Source organism: Perca fluviatilis, chromosome 7, assembly GCF_010015445.1.
Source record: "Perca fluviatilis chromosome 7, GENO_Pfluv_1.0, whole genome shotgun sequence".
Classification (NCBI taxonomy): Eukaryota; Metazoa; Chordata; class Actinopteri; order Perciformes; family Percidae; genus Perca; species Perca fluviatilis.
In genome coordinates, this window is record NC_053118.1 from 29,037,713 (window position 1) to 29,050,511 (window position 12,799).

Consider the following 12,799-nt stretch of genomic DNA (forward strand, 5'->3'; position numbering starts at 1 on the left):
TATCAGAAAAGACTTAATCATTGATGTTGTGGTACTGATGCCTTATTGGTAACTTATCACCCAGTCCTACCTAGACCTGCTAAGTACTAAATTCATGCTCACTTGGAGAAGATACATCTGACTCTCTGGGTATTTAATAGTTGTTTAAATGGGCTTTTAACCCAGGCAAGGTTTTTATTTAGCCTCCTATGCATTGATCAGAAATTGATTATGGATGCACTAGCCTACATTGTAAGCCAGCAGCTGCAGCAAGTGGTGGGAGTAAGAAGCCAAATGCAAAGACGAAAATGTGACAAATAGAGGCTGTGTGGGACTCTTGTGGAATGGATGCAATGTTTAAGTTAAGCACAGCGTGTAACTCATTAGAAAATCTTTGAGGAGATTTTGCCCAGAGCCCCCTCCCAACCATCTCTCTCTCTCTCTCTCTCTCTCTCTCTCTCTCTCTCTCTCTCTCTCTCTCTCAGCATAGATTTCAGACTTGTCCTGGCTCACTCTCTCTTCTCTCTCTCACACACACTCTCAGCCTGCCGGTGCTGCAGTGGATCAGACGCAGAGCTCTGGCGCGCCTGCTTTTCCAAGGCAATCGTTTCATCTGTTGTACGGCTGCGTTAAAAGGGGGGGAATGCTGCGTGCTATTTCCGCGGCTTCAGCTCTCAGTTCACACTCCAGTTGTTTTTTTTTAGCAGCAGCTCCCAATTCACAGTCATTTGACCCGGTTGACGTGTTCTGCGCGGACTCCAGTGTTAAATTCGCGCGTCCCTTTTGCGTAAAAGTCGTGAGTAATGGACGCGCTGTCCAATATTCATGATTGATTGCAAGCAGAAAGCGATGCATTAGTTTAGTCACGCGAAATGTGCGGAATTGCATAGATATGAGTTGAATTGCAGGATCGAAAGTTGACTGATGAGCATCTCGATGCGAGCAGCAGCGTGTCCTCAAATGATCGCTACGAGCTTTGCAAAGTAAAGGCTGACTGAACTGTGTTTGACTTTGTCCCGACCATGCATTATGCTAAAGTATACCGCGACTAAATTATTTACTCGATTGTCTAAACCCTTGCAATTAAAAGTAATTAGTTGGTTGACACGATATATCTACCAAGCTCAACGTTAAATCCAAACTCAATCCTGCCTAAAGGAGCCGGGCACGTGTTCAGTTCACTTACATTTTAGTTGCAACATTTGCACATAAAATAAGCTTTTCCCGGTTGGGCTCCGCTGCAGCACCGTGGCCAACTCGCTCTCGTTCAGCTCACCTTGAACCATGCTGGTGATTTGCAGAAGTCCTCCGCGGGTAACTCGCGCAGCCCGCGGGCATGCGATGTCCCTCCTTCGGGCATCTCTCATCGTGCTTCTCCTCCTCTGGCCACGGCCGTCCGCAGGCAAGAAGAAGCTGTACATCGGAGCGCTGTTCCCCATGAGCGGTGGCTGGCCCGGTGGTCAGGCGTGTATGCCCTCCGCCCAGATGGCCCTGGACCTGGTAAACAACAGGAGCGACATCCTGCCCGACTACGAACTGGAGCTCATCCACTACGACAGCATGGTGAGTGCATGTGGAGGAGAGTCAGAGGAGGTGCGCACTTAAGTGATGTGTGGTGTCAGTCAATGAGGGATCCAACTTATCTGCCTCTCAAATTATCACGAGGAATATCTGACTTGTGTCATTTTAAGTGTGCTGAATATCGTTGGTCACTGTTGCGTCACTGTTGTGTGTTTCATTTTGATGCCTCATCTTGCAGTGACATCTTTCTGACTTCATGGCGCTTATTCTATTTTACACTCTGGTTTCTCCAGGGTCATGGCAGGTAGCCTATATTAAACTTGCCAAAAACAACAGGACATTTTTCCTTTTGCCTTTTCTCCAAGACACAGATCTCAAAAAGGAGCTTTCATAAAAGGTCACCCCACTGATAACTAACCCTCAAGTCTCCACTCTGCTTCACAAAGGCGGCTGCCATGCACTGTGCAGATTCTAAATGCACAAACACACCTCCTGCTTGTTGCTCATAAATCATTAATCACGGTGGTATTTTAAAATGTCAGCATTATCAACCATATAAATCCAATATCCGCCCCCCCGACTGGTTTCATTTCCCCCTCCTGCCCCAGATTACCACCCACTACACTGGCATAGGCTATAATCAAAAAGCACATTATTTATCGTAGTAAAAAAAGCTCTATTTACTCCTTGTTGCTGCCTGTGCATTGCTTTGAAATCCAAAGTAACTTTTTAAAGTGTGGTTCCCAAAGGAACCTTTTTACTCAACATCGATGAGGCGTCACATCAAAAATATTACTGTTCTTTCTCTGCGGCTGCATTACTCTTGCTCGGAAGCTGCCGCTGGAGTGCCGGGACAGTTAACTGTACTGGGACTGGTTAGAAATTTGCTACGAGCTTTATTCTGATTGGTGTACACAGCTCTGCATTGGAATCCTGTTAAACAGAATAGCAGGGAGAGAGAGCGAATGTGTGTGTGTGTGAGCCTCTGTGTGTGTGCGAGAGCGAGAGAGAGAGAAAGAGAGAGAGAGGGAGAGTTGGCATGGCAACACAGTTACTCTTGAAGCAAACCACAGAAATAAATAAGGTTTCAGCTCTGTGAAAATATGTGTGCAAATTCATGGGCTGGATGTTTGCAGAGCTGATAGTACAGTGCATGCTTATTCACATTCTGTTATGCATACACCTTGTTCTTTGCAATCAAATGCAAAACAGATCAAATGTGTGTGTGTGTGTGTGTGTATCCTCATTACAAGTGTAGTGAAGCAGGCAGCTGATGTAGCTGCCATAAACATAAAGAGAAAGCAATGGCATGAACAGATTTCATAGGGATTGGGAAACATCACTCCTCGTGCTTCAGAAGTCGCTGGCGCCTCTGGCTCGATAAATAGATGCAGATCCTTTGAATAGAACATCTCAAAGAGGCTGGTATAACATTGTCTGAGTGACACTGGTTAATTCCTTGAATTAAGTGTGTGTGTGTGGGGGATTTATTGCTCCTGCTCAGGGTACAGTGTGTTTGGAATGAGTTTTTTTTAACCTTCTCATTGCAAATGCTTTTCACCTGGCTGGAATAGTAATGAGGATCTTATTCTATGAGAGGCATAAAAGCAATTATAAGAATAAGGATTAATTATCTATGATATTTACATGCAGTTATTACGACTTATCTCCTTATTCTTGTTTGGTCAGAGAGAGAATCTCCACCTTGTGAGCACAACTCTTTGTTTAACTGTGAGATTAAGACAAGGGCGTAACTGGCCCTTTGTTTGCTTGCATCTCAAGATCAAGGCTGGAGAAGCGTAATTATGCAGCACAGTCTCTTGACCTGAATTTATCATGATGAGGAACTTTAGTCTAACATCAAGTCTAACAGCAGTATTGAATATGAGACATGCATTAAAGTTTGAGTCGAATTTGGCAAACAGTTGCCGAAACACACATTCACACACCAGTTCGTGACCATTAGGGTTGGTAGTATCAAGCGATGTCCTCAGCTTGTTCAACATCATACAATATTCATGAAGCTCAACACTAATCCCAGCCTGTCCCTTTAATGGATGCAGATACCCTGTGGTAGCAGAACGGCTTGTTTCTCTGGCTATTCTGGCGACAGCATCAGACTATTTACAGCCTTCTGAGATCTACACATGCACACACGGACAGACTCGTACACACACAGGCAGTACGTGCAGACACACACTCTCTGCACAGGCCGTTTCCATGGATATATCAAAGCAGAGACTGCAAACTTTGATCAATTATTAACAGTGATGGAGTGAGACAGTGGAGATACAGAGAAATGGTGAAACAAGGTGCTTCCCTCACTTCCGCCCTTTATTTTAATTGGCAGCCGTGACACTATTTCCCCATCCACTGTGGCATAACTAGTATTCATCACTGGTCCTCATGCATGTCCATTGGCATACAAGCCTGGAGTTGGTGCCAGACGTAATTATGAGGGAATTAGAAGCTGTAGCTGTGCATGCTTTGAAATACAATAGGCTGTCCCCCAGGTCCTTATCTTATCCCCTCTTCACACTCTTTTTATATTATTCAATCTGAAGTGTAATTAGAGTGTATTTTGACAAACCAGTGTCTTCTCCCGTTCTCCCCAGCCCAGGGAACCTTCAGTTTCTTCCAAAGGTTCTTGCAATCTGGGTTTGACTGATTGGAAAGGCTGCATAGGCATGTTAACATCGACACTGATATTGGCTTGGGGAATTTCAGCACCAAGGACAGCAACAGAATTGGTAGTGCTCTGTGTGTACGTGTAGCTGTACATATGCATTTTATATACACACTTGCACTTATCTTTGTATGTGTGTGTGTGTGTGTGTGTGTGTGTGTGTGTTTGTCAGTAAATGTTTATGTGAATGGCATCGGGGGATGTCAATGCAGGCGCTCTCATGAGCCAAGCAAGGCTAGAAATGAAAGTGAAAATGGTGATTACTCCAGGGGGTTGTAGAAGACAGACCTCCAAGAATAGCAGAGATTCCTCAACCTTTATGGCTTACCTGCCAACAAACCTGTTATCTCTCTATTTTATTTTTTATTTTTTCATAAGGGAGAATAGGTGCTTTTTCATCTTTTCCTGCATCGTGTACCCTTTTGGTTACCAAAAGGTTTAATTTCCTACACTCATAAAAACACAAGGTTCAGGTATGGAGTCTGATGCTGTTGTATTCAAGAATAGACCTTCATTAACTCCCGAACAGCCTGTAACTAATTGTAAGGGGTGGAACTGAATAAACGTAAAGTAAGTGCAAGCTGTTGATTTTGCTCCTCTGTTTGATTTCACATTAATACATTTTAATAGCAAAATGTAGGTCTTTATTCGAGCATCCGCTTCCACAATCTTACAAATTGAGGGAAATTTGACCCTTTAGGTTCAAAGATCTAAGGGAGACTTATTTCATATTTGATGACTCAGGGATTTTAAAGCTTTTTAAGGGTGTTCGTCCACTAGTGATTCGGTTTGGCAATAATTTACAAACAAACAATTGACTAATCATATCGAGGGATAATAGCTCTCTGTCTTGGTGAAAATACTTAACTAACCTCTACAAAATTATAATCTGCACGTCTTTATTTTATTCTAATTTCTACACATTATAGAAAGTGAGTAATTTGGAAAATTCATGAAAACAAGCTGTTATTAAAGGCTGTGAGGTTGGATTGTAATGACAGATTGATTAAATTATTCCAAGATAATCAGTGTAGGCGATGATTGCTCATCAGAGTAGAGTTAAAACACTGTAACACCAGAAAGCTAACCAGCTTCTTCTCAGCATGCAGCCAGTCCACAGCCATAGTGACAGAGAACACAAACAACCTTCGGGAAAGACAGTAGCCTATTTAAAAGAGGTCAATTTGCGTCTCCCTCACATGATAAGATAACACAGTAATTCGTTTTATGAGGAAGAGGCAACGAAGAGCTGATTTTACCAGAAAGGAGGAAGTGATCTGTGAAAAACTGGTGTAGTGATTGATCGGAGTGAAAACCTGCACCCTCTTAGCCCCACATTGCATAAGGTTGCCTGTTCCTACATGAAATCAATATCGTGAAGCTGCTTTGCCAGTCAATATTATTGCAATTAACCCAGTGAATTGTAGATGGTCAGCAGTGCATGGAGAGTAAAGTAATTTTACAGGCATGCACTGCAAAACTCTCAAGACAATATTGTAATATTTTGACGTCTACGGGATTCCTGTACAGATTTGTATTGCAGTTGGTCCAAAGACATTTGGGATCAAGCCACCCTGCCCTTTGTTGTGGAGTGTTATTTTAAAACAGATTATCTAGCTTTGACCTTTGGACCCTTGGGATGTATTTGGGCATCAGGTTTTAAAGGATTTAGTACATTGTTTGAATGCCAGACAGCACTGGAGTGTTTTCATTGCGACATCCTTTTTGAAAATGACCACAGTGACCAAAAAGACAGGGCTTTAATCTATCAATAGTACTCCATGAAAGTTTTTCATAGGGCTAGTGTACTATCACATAATAATAATAATAATAATAATAATAATAATAATAATAATAATAATAATAATAATACGTTTATTAGCAACTTTTACAGACAAAATCACAAAGTGCGTCAAATGATGAAATTGTTGCAATAAGGCCCAAACCCACAATGGGTGGGTAGTAGGTTAAAAGTTGCTAGTTTTGTCATTACAGTGATAACAACTTGAAATGAGTATCAAAACAGTCAGATAAACCTTTCAAACTTCTTCTGCAGCATCATCTCATTTTTTTACTTTTCTGTCCAGCTGACCAAATTGAATGTGTGCCAAAACATGGTTAAATACGCGAAACAAAGTTTTTTGCAGTGCTAGCAACCAATGTAAGCAAATGTGAAGCAGTGATTCATTCTTCACCTTGGAAATACAGAAAAATGTTGTACATTACTGTGACAAAATATTATTAACTCAAGGTATCCTTACAAGCTGTTTCCAAAGCTTCCGACTATCTCATGGCCTTCTCAAAAGGTAACTCCACCGATTCTACACATCAAAATCTGGGGGTGTGGAGTTAGAAAGAAATGAGCTCACCAGACCTCTTTGGCACGCTCCTCATCTCTGCTTGAAGCGAGCGGCTCGAGGCTACTTCAGCCGCTACTAGCATAACACACCTGAATCTCCGACTGAACTGTCGGCAGTCAAGTTGAATTGTGGGTAATGCAGGCAAGGACGAAGAATCCATGGATGAATAGGTGGTGGATTTATTTTTTCTGGGGTGTTGCGTGACATAGCTGAAAGGTGTAGGTGTTAATGGCTGCCACGCCGTTGTTTTGAAGGTTATTGTATGTTTGCTAGAGATGGCAAGTTCAGAAGTCGATGCATAATGACACACTTTTATACCACTGTACTGTAAGAAATCACCAAACCTAAAGTGGAATATCACAAACAAAGTTTAAGAACTGACAGTTAAAACTCTGCTATTATCTCACAGTATTATATCACTGTGGGTGCCTAAGCTCCCAAGCATCCGCTTAATCTTCACTTTTGTAACAAAGGTCACAGCATCTCTGTGATCACCTTGATGACATGCACAGTTTAAACAAGCATGTCCTAAAGGGCTTTATGTGGTTGAATACATAAAAGTTTTTTAAGCAGAATTTTCTACTGGGATGATTAGGACATGTAAAGGACACTTCAGTGTGAGAAAGTCAGCAGTCAGAGCTCTACTTTAATTGGGTTCAGATTGAATTATCTAAGTGCATGACAACATCCTGACTTTTTTCTGTGATGAAATGACACCACAATCATTCCACCCAAAGTAGAGTGAATGGAAAACGCATCAATCAATAAGAAGCCCAGCTATTCCACATATGCCCTGGTTCTTGAGTGGTGATTACCTCTTCAGAAAGAGCAGAGGGCTGCCTCAAAGAGACAATTCAGCCGCTGAGACAAACACCCCAATTAGGAGCCGCCATCATTGGCCGTGGTCCGATTGTTTGTGACATTTTAAAAAATGTGCACGTGTGTCTTCGTGTTTGCGAGCCACATCTTCTTTTCCATGGTGAATCATTAGATGTGTCAGGCCAGTTTATCAGTGGCTCTGATGAGCAGTGGGATGGTGACGGCCTGTCGGTAATCTGGCTGACAGAGCAGTGATGGATCATTCCAGCCACACACTCGCCACCTCGACATGCTGTAAATGACTTTATTGGAGGGTTGTAATGACTTGCGATGGCTGCTGCTGTGGTCGTCGGGCTCACTTTTGTCTGGTTTCAGCCTGTCTTCCTGTTTTTATGTCTGGATCTGTGGGCATGTGTTGTGTTTTGATGATACGTACTGGCTGTGTGGACGTGAACTCTGTGCAGACATTTTTTATTTCCTTCCTCCAGCTTGTCTGTTCCCCTCACGTTTGCATTTGCTTGTTTGCTGCTCCTTGCTACTTTTGTGCCATTTTCTTCTTGACCTCGTCTGTTTTGTTCTTTCCATTTCCCTTACTTGTCCTTTTCTTCGTCCTACTTGTCTTTTCTCTTCACATTTGCATTGGCCTTTAGTCGCTCCATGCTACTTCTATGTCATTTCCCTTTACTTTATCTACTCTCTTCGGTTTTCTTCTTTGTATTTTTGTTTACAGTCGCCTCCATCCCCCACACTCCATTTGTCTGCTCTCATTCCATCTGTTTCCCTCACCCTTATCCTGTTCCATTTCCCTCGCTCTGATTCCTCCCCCTTTTCTCTCTCCATCTCTTTCAATCACCTCAAGTAATTTCTCTTCCTTATTATTGATCCGCCCATCCCATCTGTTCATCCGTCCATCCATTAAACACTCTGTCATTTTGTCCTTCCAGTGTGACCCAGGAGAAGCCACCAAGTTGCTGTATGACCTTCTGTACACCGAGCCCATCAAGATCGTGCTGATGCCCGGCTGCAGCGGCGTCTCCACGTTGGTGGCCGAAGCTGCTCGCATGTGGAACCTCATAGTGGTGGGTGTCATTTACTCTTTGTACTGAAGTGCACACTTTCAGGACATTTTTTGCAATCCCCAGTCATTTAAATCCAGAGGTGTTCAAATTGTAGAAGTTGGGGTGCGCAGGCAGAGATGTGAGCTGCGGTTTGTGTCAAAATTTGTACTCCTTCTCAGTCAAATCTGAACACACATGACATGATACACGTTTTTTTATTCAGCGTATACCATTTAAGTAAAATAAACAAATAAACATCCATAAATCTGCTTAGAGATCATAGAAAAAAGGTGCTCCTTATATATCCTTCATCACATTTTTAAGTTTTCTTTACTATGTAAGTGATCCAGTGATAGTTGTCTGTACATGCAAGCGAACTTTGCAAACAGGAACTAGTAATACTGTAGCTAATTCAGCATACATTTTAATGGTGCCAATTTGGCAAAACACAAATATAGGCTGAGTGGGGGCCTTAGGTGTCAGACATTGAAAACCCATTTTAACCCAACTGCACTGCTTCAAACCCATTGCCAAATAATGCATCAGATTGAAGGGTCAGTTCACTGTGATTGAAAAAGAAAAAACATATTTTCCCACTGACCTCTGGCAGTATCCAATTATGCAGATAGTGTTGGTTTAGTGGGTTCAGATTCTGAGATATCTGTCTTTGAGTTTTCAGCCGCTGCACCCAAAACAATGGAGGTAAATGGAATTTTGTTAAAGGGGTTTACTGCATTGAGAAATGAAATTTAAAAATTCAGCAGCAACATCTCTTTCCAGTTTCACTGTTCCTGTGGAAAGTCCACAAAGCACATTGTCACCAGTTTTCTTCTGTAGAAAATTTGTGTTTCACAGCAAGGTCTATGGTTTGACCTCCACTGAATTTAGTTTAATCAGGAGAGACCTCATTTTGAGTGAACAATTATTTATTGACGTGTGCATGATAATGAGAAATTATAGCCTTTGTAGTCTTTGGTTAGACCCCATTGAATTCCCATCGTGACGTCATCATATTTCCGGGGGGCCGAGAAGACATGAGTATGTAGGATACCCCCCCGATGGAGTCTAGACACTGGTGGTGATAGTGATGAATGAAGAGGATGCTGAGCTCTGGACGAATGAGAAGAGGAGCGAGGTCTGGTGAGCTCAGAACTGGGAGCCAGAATTGATGAACTGGAGGCGAGCGGGGTGGAGGAGGGTCGCGATGATTCACGCTGAAATGAGAGCTGACAGCAACAGAGAGGACAACATTTAAATATTGACAGCAAGAATGCGATTGGCTGATCGAGATTGTGGCTAAACCTGGTTGGTTTAACTAAGCGCAAACGCCCCCTAATCAGCTTGTAATGTGGAGCAGGAGGAGAGGGAGAGTGAGGTGAATGAGAGTGAGTGAGTACATGGTCGTCTTCCTGTCTGAACTTACGCTAGCTTCATTTAGAGGCTGAAATCTTAGAGAAAGACATCTTAAAATCTGAACACATAAAACCGAAACTATCTTGCATGGCCAGACCAGCACCTTGTTTAATGTACGGTAGAAGCTCACATTGCTCTAAATGATGAGCTCTTGTAATTATAATAACTTCCCCAAATCAATTCTATAGTTGTTTATTGATTTAAAATACTTTACACAGCACTTTTAATTAGCAATGACACTTTCCACGGCAGTTTAACAAAACTGCATTGACAGCGACACTACGTGCAGGACAAAACATATTGTTCAAACTCACATACTGCATCATAATACATTTAAAACTGAGTACTAACACATCCCAGATCTCTAAATCAGCGAGACATCTGGTGTCTCCTGTTACTGTTATTTTTCGAAAACACTTCTTCTTTTCATGTCTTCATCAAGCAGTTTCTTTTGTTTATCTCATTCTCTGTCTTCTCTTGATCTGCCTCTCTGTCACTCACAGTACTCTGCTTATTAGCTTTGTCCTGTAATTGAAGTTTCATCCAGAGATTAGTCATCAAGAGCAATCAGTTCTAGTGGTTGGCATCTGCCCCTCTTTCTCGTTTCTATTCTCTCTTTGTCACCCTTTCTTTCCTCATCGTTAAAATGTCTTTTCCACATTTTGACTCTTAGCCTTCCTCTTTTCTCCGTCTGTATTCGCTGCCTGGAGCTGGCCTGCTCTATTTCAGCCCCCTTTTCCTTATTTCCTTCCTTCCTTCCTTCCTCCTTTCCATCTATACCATCTTTCTCTCCCACTCTTTATGTCCGCCTCGCTCCCTCAACTCGAGCAGTCGATTCTCCCCACACAAAGGGATCTGTCTCTCTTTACTACACGCCACCACTGGCACAACCTCCTAACCACCACACTCAATTATTTCTCTATGCCGCCTGCCTGCAGAAGCCTCCTCGCATGTCAAACAGCCTCATCAGAGTGCCAGGGAGGCAAAGCAATCTCCATTTCTGGACGCTGATCAAGAAGGGGCTCTGGGTCGGCTCCTCTTAGCACAGTGTTAATTTGATCCCCCCCATCTCCCTTTCTAAAAGCACTGTAATCCATAGACGGGCATTGATCTACTACTACAAGGCTATGGGAGAACAGACGATCTGAGAATCAAGAGATATTGTTTGTGGTTTTTGGAATGCTTCGATGTGGAACTTTACCTGTCTGTTGCAGAGTGCTGCTACATCGGTCTATTTCTGCAACAGAAGCTTTTTGCTCCATTTTAGTTTTGTCACTGTTTTTGTGTCAGGTGAAGGTTTGTTTGAATGTTAACACAGGGAAAAGCTTGCATCTACTTGTTTGGTGATTTTCTAGGTTCTGACAATGGTGACAATTCATATAGCCATGTTAGTTTTTATCTGTTTTTATTTGGTTTGAGATATTGGCCTGTGACATTTCTGCCTCTGCTTACAATTGAGTTGATTGAAATTTCATTAGTGGTGCTTACAGCATTGATAATTACATTAATAATGTCAAACGACGACTGTGTTCAAAATCACTCCCTCATTCACTCTTTTACTGCTCATTTTAAATAGACATTCAGTTATTCACTCCATAGTGAGGAGTTAAATTATATTTTGGACTTTTAAGGATTATCAATATTTTGCATTATCATGAATGAGGTGTGATGTCACATGATTGTAAAGAGAAGGGAAATGACATGCAGCAAAGGTCCGCAGATCAGAGTTGAACCCGCGGCGTCGAGGAGTAATCCTCTATATATGGGCGCCCGCTCTACCAGGTGAGCTAACCAGGCGCCCATAATTTTCTCTTTTAAAGAATGCAACACATTGCTTTGTAGGATTAACAATGTCTGTGGCACTCATCATCATAATGTCATGGACACTGCCTTTTTCACTTCATCGTGTGAATTTTGAGGGTATTGAGGGTACTGCTAAAGTAGAATATAGAGCATACATTTCTCCATTAGAATACTCAAAGTAGTAATACACTACACTCAAAGTAGTAACAAACACTTTCTGGAAACATTCCGCCTCTTTTGCTTTTCACACAGACTGTTAACCTGCATGCAACCAAAGCCCGATCAAACGTGATTGGTGAACACTATTCGGACTACAAACGGAAAACGGACCGCTTCCGGTAAAAAATCCAAAGTCATGTTGTCAACAGATTCTGCTTTCATATGCAGATATCTGTTTAGAAAGATTACTATTTTAGTTTAATAGCTTGACATCTAATGAAAGCCAAAGAATTGGCTCAAAATCACGTACAGACATTCATGGTACCCAGATGTATCCTAATTACTATGGTGAGCCCCTGACTTTTCATCAAGCGCCATCATCAGGTCAAAGTTTAAATTTGTCCAATACTTTAGTTTATGACTAACTACCTGCAAAACTAATGACATTCCCATTAGACTCAGCTGTACTTTTTGTGTAATGCTAATTAGCAAATGCTAGCAGGATAGCATGCTAAACCAAGATGGCAAACATGGTAAATATAACCTGCTAAATAGCATGCTGACTTTAGCATTTAGCTTAAAACACTGCTGTGCCTACATGCAGCCTCTCAGAGCTGCTAGCATGGCTGTAGACTCTCACAAACAAACATACATGCATTTAATTAATACAACTTTGGTGCTCGAGTGAGCATTTACGGCAGAAGGATGGTGTGTGTGGCATTCACTCAAATTAAAGTACAATGACCGTGTTTATGGTAATAAAGAAACGCATCACCCAGTGCAACGGTTTGTCTCAATGATGTGTTTTTAGACAACAATGGAGCTGTCACAACGGCTAATTTTGTTTTTGCACAGTTTTGCTCTTTTTTTTTTTAAATTGATTTATTTGAAACAGGGACAGTGCACAAATAAACATTAAACTTGTTAAACAAGAGAATATGTCTTGGGCCAGGTTATAGCAACAATTGCTAATTTCCACCTGTAGTCCCTGGGCAGGTATG

At 42.0% G+C, this 12,799-nt stretch overlaps 1 protein-coding gene across 1 annotated transcript in view; it reads left to right on the plus strand.

Moving 5' to 3' along the window:
* The window catches only part of gabbr1a (gamma-aminobutyric acid (GABA) B receptor, 1a), a 62,490-nt gene that overhangs the window by 18,066 nt on the left and 31,625 nt on the right, over nt 1-12,799 (plus strand). The window contains exons 7-8 of the mRNA XM_039806244.1: nt 1,382-1,542; nt 8,310-8,444. Of these exons, the coding sequence (XP_039662178.1) occupies nt 1,382-1,542; nt 8,310-8,444 (296 nt within the window). The remainder of the gene's footprint in view (nt 1-1,381; nt 1,543-8,309; nt 8,445-12,799) is intronic.